General features: G+C 45.7%; 1 protein-coding gene across 1 annotated transcript in view; it reads left to right on the forward strand.

The window, feature by feature from the left end:
* The first annotated feature begins 9,945 nt into the window (after positions 1 to 9,945).
* Positions 9,946 to 15,075, forward strand: part of FGF6 (fibroblast growth factor 6) — a 28,138-nt gene continuing 23,008 nt past the window's right edge. Inside the window, exon 1 of the mRNA XM_088478983.1 lies at positions 9,946 to 10,726. Coding sequence (XP_088335109.1) covers positions 10,390 to 10,726 — 337 coding nt within the window. The 5' untranslated portion in view covers positions 9,946 to 10,389. The remainder of the gene's footprint in view (positions 10,727 to 15,075) is intronic.

Consider the following 15,075-nt stretch of genomic DNA (forward strand, 5'->3'; position numbering starts at 1 on the left):
GGTGCATATGGAATGGAAAGGAATGTTCCCAGAGTGATGAGAAACACATATTTCAGTGGCCACGCCCCTTGTGGCATGTGGCCATGCCCATTTTTTTGCACATAGTTGGGGGGGCTCCATTTAACATCTTGCCCTGGGCACCAAAGACCCTAATTATCCCTCTGCATGTAACGCCCAGGGATTATATTATTTATCTCAAGTGTGTTCTAAGTGACTGTGCAACCACTTCTGCTGAGGTAGGGGGAGATGTATCAAGCCTCCTAAAAAGTGGAGAACTGGAGATTTTACCCAAAGCAACCAGTCAGCTTCTAGCTAACATTTACCAAGTACATTCAATAAAAATGATAGGTGAAAGCTGATTATAAGTGGACAAGTGGAGAAATCTACAACTTCTGCACTTGTTCACTTCTCCACTTTGTAGGGAGGCTCAATACATCATCATGTACAGAAACCACTTTCTCCAACTGAAGTAATATCCCAACAGTGAATGTAATGTCTACTGATGTCACCAAGTTTGGTAATACCCAAAAAAATGTCAGAAGCAACAGTAATGACCAGTAATATGTTCAAGAGTAACAGTAATACCCAGTAATATGTACAGCAGATTCAAGCTCAGTTAGTTCTGCATTCATTTAGTTGAAAATGTCGCCCCCCTGGTGAACCGATTGCGGCTCGCAGGGAAGCAGCCAATTCACAGTAGTTGGAGAGAGTCACTACGTCATGACAATCTTGACTCACCGTTTCATAGCTCTGCCACAGTGAGCAGAATAGAGCCAATTTGATGGGGGTGGCTGTAGAGTGAATAGTTCCTGCAAACAAAGTGTTCCAGCGCAATGGAAGTGGCCAGAAGACAGCGGCTCAAGCCAAAAGATGGCAAGTGCAACTGAAGTAGACCATGAGACGGCAGCAAATGATGGTGGCTGTTCCCAGTAGCCAAGAAAGAAGCTATGGACATGAAAGAACATCAGTGGAGGAAAGCAAAAGAGCTCTATGAAGCCCCGACTGCACCTTCTCCTATCGGGAAGGCCTGGGTTCTTGCCTCCTATGTATAACTCACTAGACCACTGGGTATCTCATATTGGGCATTAGGCTTGTAGGGACCATTGTTTAAATCTGAGCACTAGGTCCCTGGGTGCTGCTGTTTACATTTAGCACTAGGCCCATGCCGCCAACAACCTTGGGTGCCAGACATGTTCCACAGTTGGGGCACTGTGCTTGGGCGCTAGGCCTGTGCTGCTGATAACCTTGGGTGCTAGGTCCACATTTAAATTGCCCGCTAGCCTAGACCAAAACCCAATTTTACTCTTATAAGGCCAAAACCCCATCCTCCACGTAAATATAGGGCATTGAGGCCCTCCTAACATAGAAGATATTACCATACATGCCTAGGGCACAAGGGCCTTACCTAAATTAGGAGTCAGCCAGCATTAGCATAGGACAGGGGTGGCCAAACCAGTCCTCAAGGACCCCTAACAGTTAATGTTTTGCAGGCCACCTGTGGATCTGTGGAACGTGTCAGTTAGAAATGAAGACACCACATGTGTTAAAATGTGACAGTTAAGGTGTGTACACACGTAACGATTTTTTAAATGATTTAACTATAACGATGTTGTTATCGTTCAATCGTTCAAAAAATCGTTCAGTTCCTGAGTTATGACAATGAACGAAAATCGTTCAAGTGCGCTCCAGTTTGTAGTTTGTAGTTTGTAGTTCATTTCAGACTGACCAACATAACCATTTTCATTAAGGGAAGGAACATATTTCGTTCATCGTTGTAAAAATCGTTCATTACACTTCAAAAAATCGTTCACTTTTCAAGGGGAAATCCGACAGAAAATCTGACAGATAATCGTTCGTTACAAAATCGTTACGTGTGTATGCACCTTTAGTCTGCAAAATATGTAATGTTAGGGGCTCTTGAAGTCTGGGTTGGCCACCCTTGGCATAGGGCATTATAGGGAATCCTGAGCCCAGACTCCTAATAGATTTTATCAGAGTGGCCTCCCCCAACTTGGTGGGAAAGTAGAGGAAGGATACCTGGGCCCTCATTCAGAGCCGCTCGTTAGCGGCAGTACGCTCGTTCCGAGCGATGTTTGCACATCTGCGCATGCGTACGGTTTTTAGTACGCATGCGCGAACCAGTCAGTGCGGCCAAAAATCGTTTGTACGCTATATAGCGAGTGCCTGCTATTTTGAGTGACAGAATGAGGCGTATGTGGGTGGTAACAGGGGAAGGTGCTTGAAAATGGGGAGTGGAGATCCGAACGCAGGCGTGCTTAAAGGTCAAAACGGGCGTATTATGGGTGTGCATAATTAATACAGCAGCGTCATTGACCACGTCACTGGGTTATTTTATAGCCAGAACTGCTCGCAAATTTGTGGTAGCAAACACCAACCACAAGAATAGCGAGCAGTTCATACGCTGGTCGATGTACTCGATTAATCTAATAAATAGCGGACATGACGTATGGTGCGAGCGGCCAGGGGGCGTTTTTAACAAATAAACGAGCGTATGTTTTGCTCGCTCGTTCAGACTTAGAGGTGTGAACAGACTGCAATTTGCGAACGGATCATTTGAATAGCCACCCCTTGTTTTTGAACGAACGACCGCAAATAGCGAACGGCTCTGAATGAGGGCCCTGGTTCATTGCACGCATTATGGAGGGGCATACAGAAGCAGGTGTGCTGTTAATACTGTTATCTATTTGTCTGTAAGCAAAAAAAAAGGTAGTTGCTCAATCAGCTTAATATACTACAGGTGCTTGTAAAGGGCGGGGTTTACACTGAACACAGAAAAAAGAAAATTGCCCCCCAGCACACTGCAGATAAATCAAAAATACTTGAATCCTACATGATAATAGAAATTCAGAGGTATTGGTTTACATACATTTGCAAATATATGAATAAGCGCTGGGCCGTCGTCAAGGCTCCTCTATACCAGCGTCCCTAAAATTAAGGGGTTCACGTCCGAGAAGCAAGGCACCCCAAAAAATTCCAGCCAAGGACCATCCCCAGGGCATCACACGAAAAGGGGAATAAAGGTGATAGTGAAGTGTTAAAGGATAGGTGTGTAAAGACTAATCAAGTGTTAATGAGATGTAAAAGAATTAAAATGACATAAATAATACACAAACGCATGGAAAAGTGAAAAAATATTCTATGTGAATTAAGTGGTGATGCCATGAGCAAGGTCCAGCCAGAACAATCCCGGGGGCCCCACTCCCAAACGCTCACCCCAAAATAATTATTGCTACATAATAGTAGCACCCACTCTGGGTCATATAATAACAAATTGATGTACTGCATGATAACAGTACATGGTAGGTTTTTTTTGCTTGGAGTTTGGAGGCATGAAAGGAGTCAGCATTAGGAGGAGGTGCTGATCCTTATAGTGCCATGTGGAGGTTTTTTGGGGTACCTCCAAGGTAAGTTAGCTCTCAGCTCATACATGTACTGTTATCATGCAGTACATCATGCTAATCCTTTGCGATCGCTATGCCGTCGCGCAGCATAACATAAGGCCGCCCACTTTACCTTACACAGATCCGTAATGTTTAGCAAGACTGCGAAAACATCGAGGACCATCGCAGTATCACGAACACTTGCATAAGCTCTGACCTTACTCAGAACTTGCTAACCTCATCGCACGCTATCAGACATCAGGCTGCGTATGGCATTGCAGTGAATCATTTATGCACATCCCTGCAACGGCGATGAAACACACTGGCACGCCTGCATTTCCCTGACCACCCCCCTGTCACCACCCACAAATGGCACTTCCTCTGCGATGGGTCTGTGTTGCCACTGCGATCACAGTCCCGATCACAGTGGCCAGTTCGTGTACTCACACTGCGATGCTTATGCATGCGCAGTGCGCAACAATTGGCCAATTGCATGCGTATTAGCAACTGCATTCCTTGCTGAATCAGGCCCCCTATTACTTATGTTGCAGATCACTATTACGTTGTAAAGGTATGGTTGTCTAGGTTATAGGATTGCGCACACACCTGAAATAAGGTTATATTTACACTTGGCCAGTTGTAGGGTCCATTGTTGATAGAATTGTTAAGCAGGTAGGGTGGCATTCTACAATGCAGAATAGGTTAGTCCTAGGGATGGGTGTGTTTTGTTTCCCACAGGACAAAGTGATCCCTGATCTAAGTGACAAGTAGGCAGTCAGTGAGTTTTGTGCTCCTTTTCCCCTTCCCTATTGGACTTTGTGAATAGTGAGCCTGATTCAGCACGGATCGCAAGCCTGCACCCGGACGATGTTTGCATTCTGCGCATACGTATGCATCGTAGTGCGCGTGCGTGAACCGGCTGCTGCGATCGGGAAGCAATCACAGTGAGCATGCAGAGTCTTCATGCAGTGATTGACAGGAACTGTCCTTTTGGGGGTGGTGACGGGGGAAGGTCAGAGACACGCAGGTGTCCCTGTGCATTTGAACGCCGTTACAGGTTCGTGCATAATGAAGCCCCTGCGTCGGCATACGCAGCCTAAGTACTTGCTGCGTGCTGGAAGTTTAGCAGTTTGTGAGTGAAGGTCAGGTCAACCATAACTAGGCGTATGGGTCCGATGGTTCTCGATGTTACCAATGTTTTTGCTGTCTTGCTTACTAATGCGAATGTAAGAAAAAGGTAAGGGGGCGGCTTTATGTAGTGCTGGGCGTCTGCATATTGTGCTGCAGCGGCAGATGCGATCGCATTCATTTGCATAATTTAGCATCGGCTGCGTGCGTGCAAACACAGGCTTGTGATCCGTGCTGCATCAGGCCCAGTAACTGCTAGTGGTGAGGGGTTGTACTGAATCCCTCCTTTGAGGGACCATCGTTCTACCTGTTACAGGGGCTACTGCACCTTACCTAGAGGGAAGTTCCTGCATGTGACCCCCTAGCCAAGCATCTGAGTTGACTTGTGTTCTTCTGATTTTACACTGTGATTACACCTCAATAGAGGGTAGCTGAATACTACTATTGATGTGGTGAAAAATAATATATTGCTTCATTGAAGTCAATAGCCAATTCATTTCTATAACCCCCCACTAGTTTCCACAGCCCATTCATTTCATTGGTGCACAATTTACATTGAAATGAATGGCCTATAGAAATAAAAATGGGCCTAATACATCAATTGGGAAAATACAGCACAGAGCAAGTTAAACCATTTGTGTAAATTCCAAGTGGTCATATTCAAGAAAAGTTTCCATGTCCATGAACAGGGCCGCCATCAGGGGGGGACACCTAGCAGAAAGGGGGCGGGGCTCACTTTTACTCCTGTAGTTTCTGACTTTTTTTTACGGCGCGCAGCAGCACTGTTGCTGGCTCTAGTAGATAAGATTGAGCCGGCAGGCACTAGGACCTAACAGGCCAGGGCTGTCCGGCAATGACTGCGCATGCGTGTCAATGCCCTGGACTCAGCAGAGGAGACAGACAGCTGTGGGCGCCGGCATGCAAAGCCGGTAAGGAAGTTTAAATGCGCTGTGCTGCGCTGTTCTGTATGAGGGAGGGTGGGCTGGCTGGACACACAAGGGGGCCTGGCAGGACACACAAGGGGGCTGGCTGGATGTACAGAGAAAGGGGCCTGGCTGGACACATAAGGGGGCCTGGTTGGATGCACAGAGAAAAGGGGCTGGTTGGATACACAGATTAGGGGGCCTTGCTGGACACACACAGAAGGGGGGCTGGCTGGGCACATAAGGGGGGTTGGCTGGACACACAGCTAAGGGGAGCTGGTTGGACACATAAGGGGGCCTTACTGCACACAGAAGGGGGGCTGGCTGGACACATGAGGAGGGCTGGGTGGACATAAGGGGGGCTGGTTGAACGCACAAAAGGGGGGCTGGCTGGACAGATAAGGGGGGCTGGCTGGATGCACATAGGGGGGCTGTCTGGACTCACATAAGGGGGCTGGCTGGGCACATAAGGGGGCTGGCTGGACAGACATAAGGGGGTGCTGGCTGGACAGACATAAGGGGAACTGGCTGGACAGACATAAGGGGGGGCTGGCTGGGCACACATAAGGGGGACTGGCTGGACAGACATAAGGGGGGGCTGGCTGGGCAGACATAAGGGGGTGCTGGCTGGACATAGAAGAGGGCAAGCTTGATATTTTTTGGTCACATTTTTTTTTGTAGCAATAAGGTAGCGGAGGAAGGGGGGCGGCACTGCCGATTTTGTCAGTCCTGGGCCCCACAATTTCTGATGGCAGCCCTGGACATTAATAGAGTAAGTGACTGAGATGCTTTGAACACTGGACCTGATTCAGAGCCGGACGCTCTTTCAGAGTGCTTGCTCTGAATCAGTGCCCTCCTTCTCTTTTTTAGAGCGGCCTCCTGGCCGCTCACATAGCTGTGGGTGACCACCCACAGCTATAGCGAGCGGCCAAAAAGATGGTCCCGATGGTCAAGACCATCCCGACCATCGGTCTTGCGATGAGACCCTTGTGGTAGGGTCTCATCTGCCGCAAGCCCAGGAGTGCTTTTGGCTCAGTCACTTGTGATGTCAGTGGAGTCGGCCCTAGACGGTAGGCGTTCCCATGGGTACGCCTCCGTCTGGCCAGCCACGCCCCCGGCACGCCCACCAAAGGGGACGTGGTGTCACTCACCATCGACAGCACGCTCCCTTTGGTGCGAGACCCATAGCGACGGCTTGCCCGTCGCTATGCGGGTCTCGCGCATGCGCACGAAGGAGCCGGCTCCCTCGTGCGCATGCGCACTTGGCCAACATCAGCGCTCGCGAGCGGGTCTGAATCAGGCCCACAGTGTAATGGAACATGTAGCTTCCAAATAAACCGCTATGGAAAGGCGAAGATGTGAATGCGAATGTTTATGGACACTTTGAATAAAGGGCCTGATTCAGAGCCGGTCACTATTTGCACTCGCTCGTCCAGAAAATAGGGGTGGCTATTCAAATGAACCGCTCGCTGTTTGCGGTCTGTTCACGCCTCTAGGTCTGAATGAGCAAACAAAACTTGCGGTATGGCAGGCGCTCGCTCGGAAAGGCATAAGCACGCCCACTTTGTATTGTGTCTATAGACTTTGTGTGTATAGACGCCCATTAGCTTATGTAGAGACGCCCGCTAGTGCACGCCATCTCCAGGAAGTGTATTAAATCATTGGTACATCGAGGACCATCGGAAGCGATCGCAGTGCTTATGGTTACCTTACCCTACCGCAAGTACTGCGAGGACTTCAGTGTAAAAAATAGGCATGTGACGTGTACTATGACGCTGGCTGTTAATTATGCACACCTCTGAAACGACGTTGAAACACTCAGGCATGCCTGTGTTCGCACCTCCACTCCCCCGTTATTAGTGTCCTGCCCCTGTTACCACCCACAAACGGCCGCTCCTGTCACTCATTACACTGAGCTGTCTTTGCTGGGCGAGCGATTGGATTCCGATCACTCTGAGTAGTTCGCGCACGTGCACTACGAAGCGTGCGCATGCGCGGTCGCTTAACATCGGCCACATACGAGCAAGTTGCCGCTTGCGACCGGGTCTGAATGAGCTCCTAGGTCAGGTGTTTAGTCCCTGACTCTATAATTGTGAAAGTCTGATATCATGTTACACAAATGCTCAGAGGAGGATGCAAGCAAATATTCCCATTTCAGTTATTTGCAGATTTATCAGCATCCTAGAAACCATGGAGGAACTTTTGTATTTTCCATAAGTGTTAAAGTCCCTTTTGAATACCCTATTTTCTGAATACTATATATATGTATATACAATATTTACATATATATATATATATATATATATAATTGTTTTTCTATAGCTTCACCCCCAGTTCCTGAACCTACTTTTCCATAAAAATAGCCCTATATATTTCAAGTCTGGTGAGTGCACCCCTTATTTTGAATACTGTATGGATCTCTTGGCAACAAGGAATTGGTTGGCACCCTAGTCGGTAATGGAGATTATGGAGTGAGTGTGGACCAATAGGATTATTATATTGTGGTGAGAGGGGTTGTCTCTCACCTGAACTGCCCACATTCTGGTGGGATCAGCTCCCTCCAAGGGAGAGGAAGACAAAACCGGCACATTTTGCAGCTGCAATAGAAGTTTGGAACTCCGGGTTTTCTGGGCTGTACAGCTCAAACTGGAGATATGGAACTCCAGATTTTCCAGGTCGCCCAGAGCAAGCAGGAAGTCAGCAGCACAGGAAGGGTTTAAAACTCTCATACACCTGATGCTCTTGGCACTGATGCTGACTAGCAGCCAGTTTAGTAGGCCTTAGTGTTGTAGTGCCAGGGACCAAGGACTATGCTGGGAGAACATGGCCAATAGTGGCTGCAAGCCGCTGCCAACTGATTAGCACAAGGAGTGCTGGGATCTTTTATGTTCAGTTGCTTATATTCTGTTATGTGCCTGTGTGTGTCCAGGCCTATGCTCATGTATGCTGAAGTGCTGGGTCTGCTGCTATTAAAGATACTGCCTTACCGAGTACCTGCCTGTCTTGTGTCCTCATTTCTACACCCCGTGTTACAATATATATATATATTCACTAGCTGAAGTACCCGGCGTTGCCCGGGTTTAAATCTTCAAATTATTACGTTTTATTATGTGATGTCGTCCAAATCCATCCAGTGGAAGGCCAAGAACAGGCTCCGTGGGTCAAAGTTTTGCCTTTTGCACTCTACCCCAACCACTCCATTAGGCATCCCAGACCAATTGCCACCCCTCCATGAAGTTTTTATACAAATCCATCCAGTGGAAAGTCCAGAACAGGCTCCCTGGGTCAAAGTTCTTCCCAGCATCCCCGGGTTAAAGTTCTGCCTAGCGTACACCAATGGGAGCTGCAACTGGGACCTCAACCCCCTAGTGCTGTATGACTGCTGGGATCCAATGTTACCACTCTGTGATGTTTTCGTCCAAATCCATCCAGTGGAAGACTCAGAACAGGCTCCTCAGGGTCAAAGTTCTGCCCAGCGTACACCAACAGGAGGTCGGACCGGGACCCTAACTCCCCTAAAACCTGGCCATGATCCAACTGGACCACTTTCGCGTTGGTTTCATCCCAATTGGTGCAGGGGTGTCCAAATGCATAACAGGACAGTCAGACAAACAAACAGACCAATTAATTTTATATAGAAGATATTCAGACCAGATTACATTACATACTGTACATGCAAGATATGAATCTATTTTATCACTATAGTCAAGGGTACTTTTAATAGTATCTGAAGTTATTCCATTTAAAGCTTGAACCCCAATGATTGAATCCCACATGTTATAGCTAATCCACCTAACTCTTCATTTACATGCTGGGTTCCCTCGGGTGCTGTAAGACCATGTTGTTGCGAGGTTCCCTTCCAGCAGTCAAACAGTTGTTTACAACCCAAAAATAATTAAGTTTTCAATTTTTGTCGCTATGTGGTCTAATAGCTTACTTTTTCGATACTAAATACCTTGACAGCTGTGGAAGATATTCACCAGCAAACAAACTTCTTATATATATAATTATATATATATATATATATATATATATATCTGCTGTCGGAGACCGTTGAATTCTCTTTCCTCGTGATAGAATTGCTCCTGCTAATCTCTCCCTCCCTGCGGATGTTTGGGCCTTATTATATCAGCAAGTGCACGTAGGAAAATGTTTTATTCTTGTCAAATGGTTTTACACTAATGTAATAATCCCTTACAATGGCTGTCACGCCGCTACAATTATAAGTGTGAATTTATTGCTGGGCTGGTTACCTAGCCATTCTGGAGGCAGAAAGAGACAGCATACATTTCCTATGGATTTTCCCAAGGCTCGACTATGTTATTTAGTTATCCTAATGTTAACTCAGTGAACATACTGATGAGGAAGTGCCTGCAGGATTATCATTGCTCAGTGATGAGGCGAAGAACTGTTTTTACTCCTTGCTCTCTAAATAAGGAAACTGCAAGCCAGACATATGACCATTCAACGAATTTGGACCCTGAAGGGCCCCTTCATATATTTCACTTTCAGAAAGTTGTCTGAAGTAATCCATTCCAGCCTGAATCCTCTGTAGCAGTTTATGTCAGGCTAACGGCAGAGGTGGCTAAGCAGGTTAGTGCTGAGGGAATCTCCGTATTGCTAGTTTATGACTGAGTGTTGTTGATGTCAGAATGACGTTGGAGTGTAGGACGGCCTCTAAAGTATAAAGATAGGCCGAGCAAATATATCTAGGCTGCCGACCAGTACTCGAGAGCTACAAAACATGGTCCCTACCACTTTGAAGTTAGCTGGGCTCTATGTATTTACTCATTTGCTCACAGGCTTTGGTTTCATGTCAGCAACCCCTATCTGCCTTCCAAAAATAAGCTCCTGCCGCCATGCTGAAGAGAGAAAAACAAGGAGGGCGGTATTTTTAGGGCCATTAATTCTGACCACGTGTCCAGAAGGTGAACCGGATGGTTGTTGCACAAAGGCTTCTCATCACTATGTCCTACGGAGCCAGAATTCACTGGACGTTGCCTGTTATTCTTCTGCTGGGTTTTATGGCTGACGTCGTCTGGTCTTATCCTATTCCGAGCAGGGCTAATGGAACATTATTCGAAAGAACTTGGGAATCGCTTCTTTCCAGATCGATTGGAATGACTTCCGACAAATCAGATGCAAAGTGGAAGACCGATTATTTGCAGGGAATTAAGAGACAACGGAGGCTTTACTGCAATGTCGGAATTGGGTTTCACCTGCAGGTCCTCCCGGATGGAAAGATAAATGGAGTACACAATGAGAGCCCCTATAGTGAGTTACAGCTTCACATTTAGTACAGAAATTGGAAATCACCCATCTCGGCTAATTACGACGTGCATGTCTAATGTTGTTAGTTACTTTATACTTTTAAACAGAGAGCATCTGTTGGAATTCCATGTCGGACAAACGAATCTCAGGTTTCAGAGGCTTAAAACTGACACAAATTCCCATCCATACCACATTAGATAGTGCAGGAAAGGAAATGGGAAACAAATATTAGTGAATTTCTGTTAGTTTATCAGCTAGTGTTTCTCCCAGTAGGTACTATGAGGAGCTCTGATAGACAATTTGATGAAGAAGAGACTGCCAGGGGCACCGTTGGGAAAGACGGGGTGGGGGGATTTGTTAATGTATTTTAGTAGATTTTCAGCAAGATGCTCCAAATTCGTGACACCACTTATTTGGGACGAAATATGGATACTATCTAGTTATTAATAATGTTGACATTACACAAACTTATCAAGTAAATGAATTAAAGTCTATTGATGATTTTTGCAAGTGTTTTTCTTAAGTGACCGGCTGAATTACAAGTATAATTTTTGGGATAGATGCTGTTTAGGGGCTACTTTATATCTGCCTGTGGCACTAAGGGGGAAAGGAACATTAGGAGAGTTATTTTCTAGAAAAAGACTTGCTCTAGATGTAGGGGCCACAATCGAAGATTACTGGTATAAACGCTCAGTAGATGATAATTATTTTTACTTAAAGAGTAGTAGATGCTTTGACACACCTCCAGCAGGTATAATTGACAGAGCAGGATATACATTTGTGATAAACATAGGTCAGTCCAGGGAATAAACTTCTGCTAATTATATAGAGAAGGAACCGTTTTAGGTTACAACTGTGTACAAAGAAATAATATTTAGGAAACAGTACATTTTGGGCCTGATTTAGAGGTGTAAGCTAATGCCGTTACAGTTGCGAATTTGTAGACAGCTGCAAAGTGAAAGTATGCAAATGTCGCAGCTACCGGGAGATCTACTGAGATGACCACCTGCGGCTTTGTAAAACTGGGCATCTTGGTAAAACGTCACAGGATCTGTGTACAAAGATGCAGTATCAGTAGCAGATTATTCCATTGTCACAGTCCTGAGTGAGTCTATGGTACAGTAGAATGTACGTGAGAATTGAGACGCCGCAGCCATATTCCTTGCGTCCGCAGTAGCCAAGTGTGACACGCCCTGAAACGGTCGCGGCACGCCTTCTTTGCTGCCACTATCCCAAATGCTCCCTGTCAATCACACTGCAAGTAAAGAGGTGCTGCGAGTGACTACGGTGTGATACCGTGACGCATGTGCAGTGCGACATAGATTCATGCGCAATTTATTGATAATCGCTAAACTCCGTAACAATCAGAATAGGGTACATTTCTTATTCAGTCCCTATAATCCTTGTACTGCTCTTACCTCCAATCCTTACATTCATCCCTGCTGTAGTTATCCTGATATAGATTATAGACTAATAAAGTAAGCTTAGAATGTATTTCATTTTTTTTTTTAACCTTACCCAAGTATAATCTTATGTTTATCTGCATAATAGATGGATACTCTTATGCTTATCTGGATTATATATGGATAATCTGATGTTTATCTAGATAAGGCCATTATAAAACATATTACTGCAATTTACTAAAAAGATGCATGTTTGGTTTCACATATGCCCAGGGGGTGATATATTATATACTATAGTTCACAATGCAATATATTGCTTTGTTCGTGTGTGATATATTTTATAGCTCATGGTGGTGATATATGTTAGAACTCATGGGGTGATAAATTGATGGGTGGTATATTTTATAGTTATGGGGAATATATTTTATAGTACATTGTATGATATGCTCTATAGTTCCCAGGGCTGACTTCTTTTATGTTTCATGGCAGTGATATATGTGATATATTTGTTCCACACTTATCAAACTTGGAAGTGAAATATAAGTATAGAATGGTAGTTGCAGTTACACAGTCATATAAACACATGAATATGATCAATGATAATTTGAGCTCTTCCTAAGAAATTCTTTTTCTGCAGCGAATTTCAAATCTATGCCTGACCATTGGACTGCTAACTGATTACGTCAGTTTATAATGAGCATATGCTATATAACATATGTATAGTCATATAGGTTACAAGCTCTTTTTAGTAGGACCTATCACAAGAAACGTTTCACATTATCATAATAGTCTATTTGAAGATAGTTAATGTGGCTACATGGCTGCCTAAAAAGTCATGCAGATTAAATGTGTGTAGTAAAACTGGGGATGCGGTTAAAATACAGACGGAGGGGATTCCGGCAGTTAGAATGCCAGCGCCGGAATCCCGACACCTGTCAGAATCCCAGCATCCCAACCGCCGGAATCCCGAAGGTAAGTACAGCAGTTAGGGGGAGGGTTAGCGTTAGGGGTTAGGATTAGGCACTAGAGGGAGGGTTAGGGTTAGGCAGGGCCGTAACTAGGGTGGTACGACCAGTGCCATGGCACAGGGCACTGCAGGGCAGGGGGCGCTGTTTGGGCCTGTCAATTTTCTGTTTATTATCATTATCACTTGTAGCTTCCTCTTCTTTTATCCCCAGCATCTCCTGGCCTCCCCTGTCTCTTCCCTGGCCCTTCCCCATGAAGCCTTGGCCCTTCCCCATGAAGCCATGGCCATTTTTCAGGTGCACTATCTTATGTCTCTATTTAAAAAAATTTTGCTCTCTCTGGCACAGGGCACTAAAAAGCTCTGGGGTTAGGCACTAAGGGGGGAGGGTTGGCTTTAGGGTGTGAGAAGGGAGAGGTTAGGGTTAGGCACTAGGGATGGGGGTTAGGGTTAGGCACTGGGGAGGGACGGTCACGGTTATGGTAGGGAGAGGGGGAGGGTTAGCATACCGACCAACAAAGTGTCAGTATTCTAACCCTGTCAGGATGCTGCCGTCGGTTTTCTGACCCCTGGGATCCCAAACGCCGGCATCCTGTACCAAACTCGTAAAACTATTCACTAAGAAGGATTTGTTGTTTATCTTTCAAGGTGAGATATATAACAATTTTGAGGCAAGTTCACTGTAATATTAAGGAAGGAATCCCCCCTAAACAAGATGCACTGTTCAAGCACTTATATGTACTCATCTATGAAAGGAGTGTGATTTTATAGACTGTTCCAGCAAAGGGTGTTGTCCACAGCAGCTAGATATGAGTAAAGTTTTGGCAAAATTGTGTGTAATTGAGACAGATTAGGCCACAAAAGGGCTGCACACATTGCATATAGGCTATATCCCAGAGGGCAGGTGATACCCTGTCAGAGTTCTGCTGCAGCTTCACTGTGCTGTAACATTTCCTATTGCATTGTTTATGTACATTTCTATTTCACAAAATTTATGCAGTTGGTCTGTATTCAATTCTACCGCGACGTTGGCTGCGTACATTGCGGTAGAATGAGGTATTAAAACATTGCTAATTTCCATGCACATGCCTATGCGGAGCAAGGGAACATTTGCAATGTTGGTGGTCACAAAGTGCAACCATTGCCACCAATTGAATTGCCCTGTTATGAATAGAGCTGGAACGACAGTTGTCATTAGCTGTATGGTTTGCGCTGGATAGAACACGTCACATTCTGCTGTATGGTGTGCGCTGGGTAGAACACGTCACATTCTGCTGGCAAAATGTATTTTACATAGTAGTTTTGATTATTTTGTACAACATTCAGAGCTGTAACTAGACTTTGTGGTGCCCTGTGCCAGAAAGAGCATTAGCGCCCCACCCCCCGCCCCCCATTTTTCAAATAGGGATATAAAATAGTGCATCAAAAAAAGGGTAATGGAAGGGCCAGGGAGGAGATAAGGGAGGCCAGGAGATGCTAGGGATAAAAGAAGAGGACACTACAAGGGAGAATGATAATATACTGGAAAAATGACAGGCTCAAACAGCGCCCCATGCCCTGCCATGGCACTGGTCGCACTACCCTAGTTACAGCCCTGTCAACATTAATAGCAGCCATTCAGATTCTATCTTTTGTTTTTCTACTACAGTTTATGAAATGAAAGGAAGCATTGGATTGGTTGCTATGGGTAACAGAACCTCTTCTTGACAATAACCTGTGGAACAGTTTCAGTAATGTTTCCTACTGTGTACTAGGTATGCTATGTGTACAGTTTATGAAGTATGGGCCTCATTCAGCTTTGATCGCAAGTCTGCGGATGCACGCACCCGGCCGATGATTGTGTTCTGTGCATGCGTTTGCAACGCAGCGCGTGCGTGCGAACTGGCCGCTGCAATCGTGAAAGCGAACTCAGCGGACACACAGAGCCATCGCAGAGTAATTGAAGGGAAGCATCGTCAGGGGGTGGAGAGGGGGGGTGGTCGAAG

This window comes from Taudactylus pleione, unplaced genomic scaffold, assembly GCF_031769625.1.
Source record: "Taudactylus pleione unplaced genomic scaffold, aTauple2 ptg000225l, whole genome shotgun sequence".
Lineage (NCBI taxonomy): Eukaryota > Metazoa > Chordata > Amphibia > Anura > Myobatrachidae > Taudactylus > Taudactylus pleione.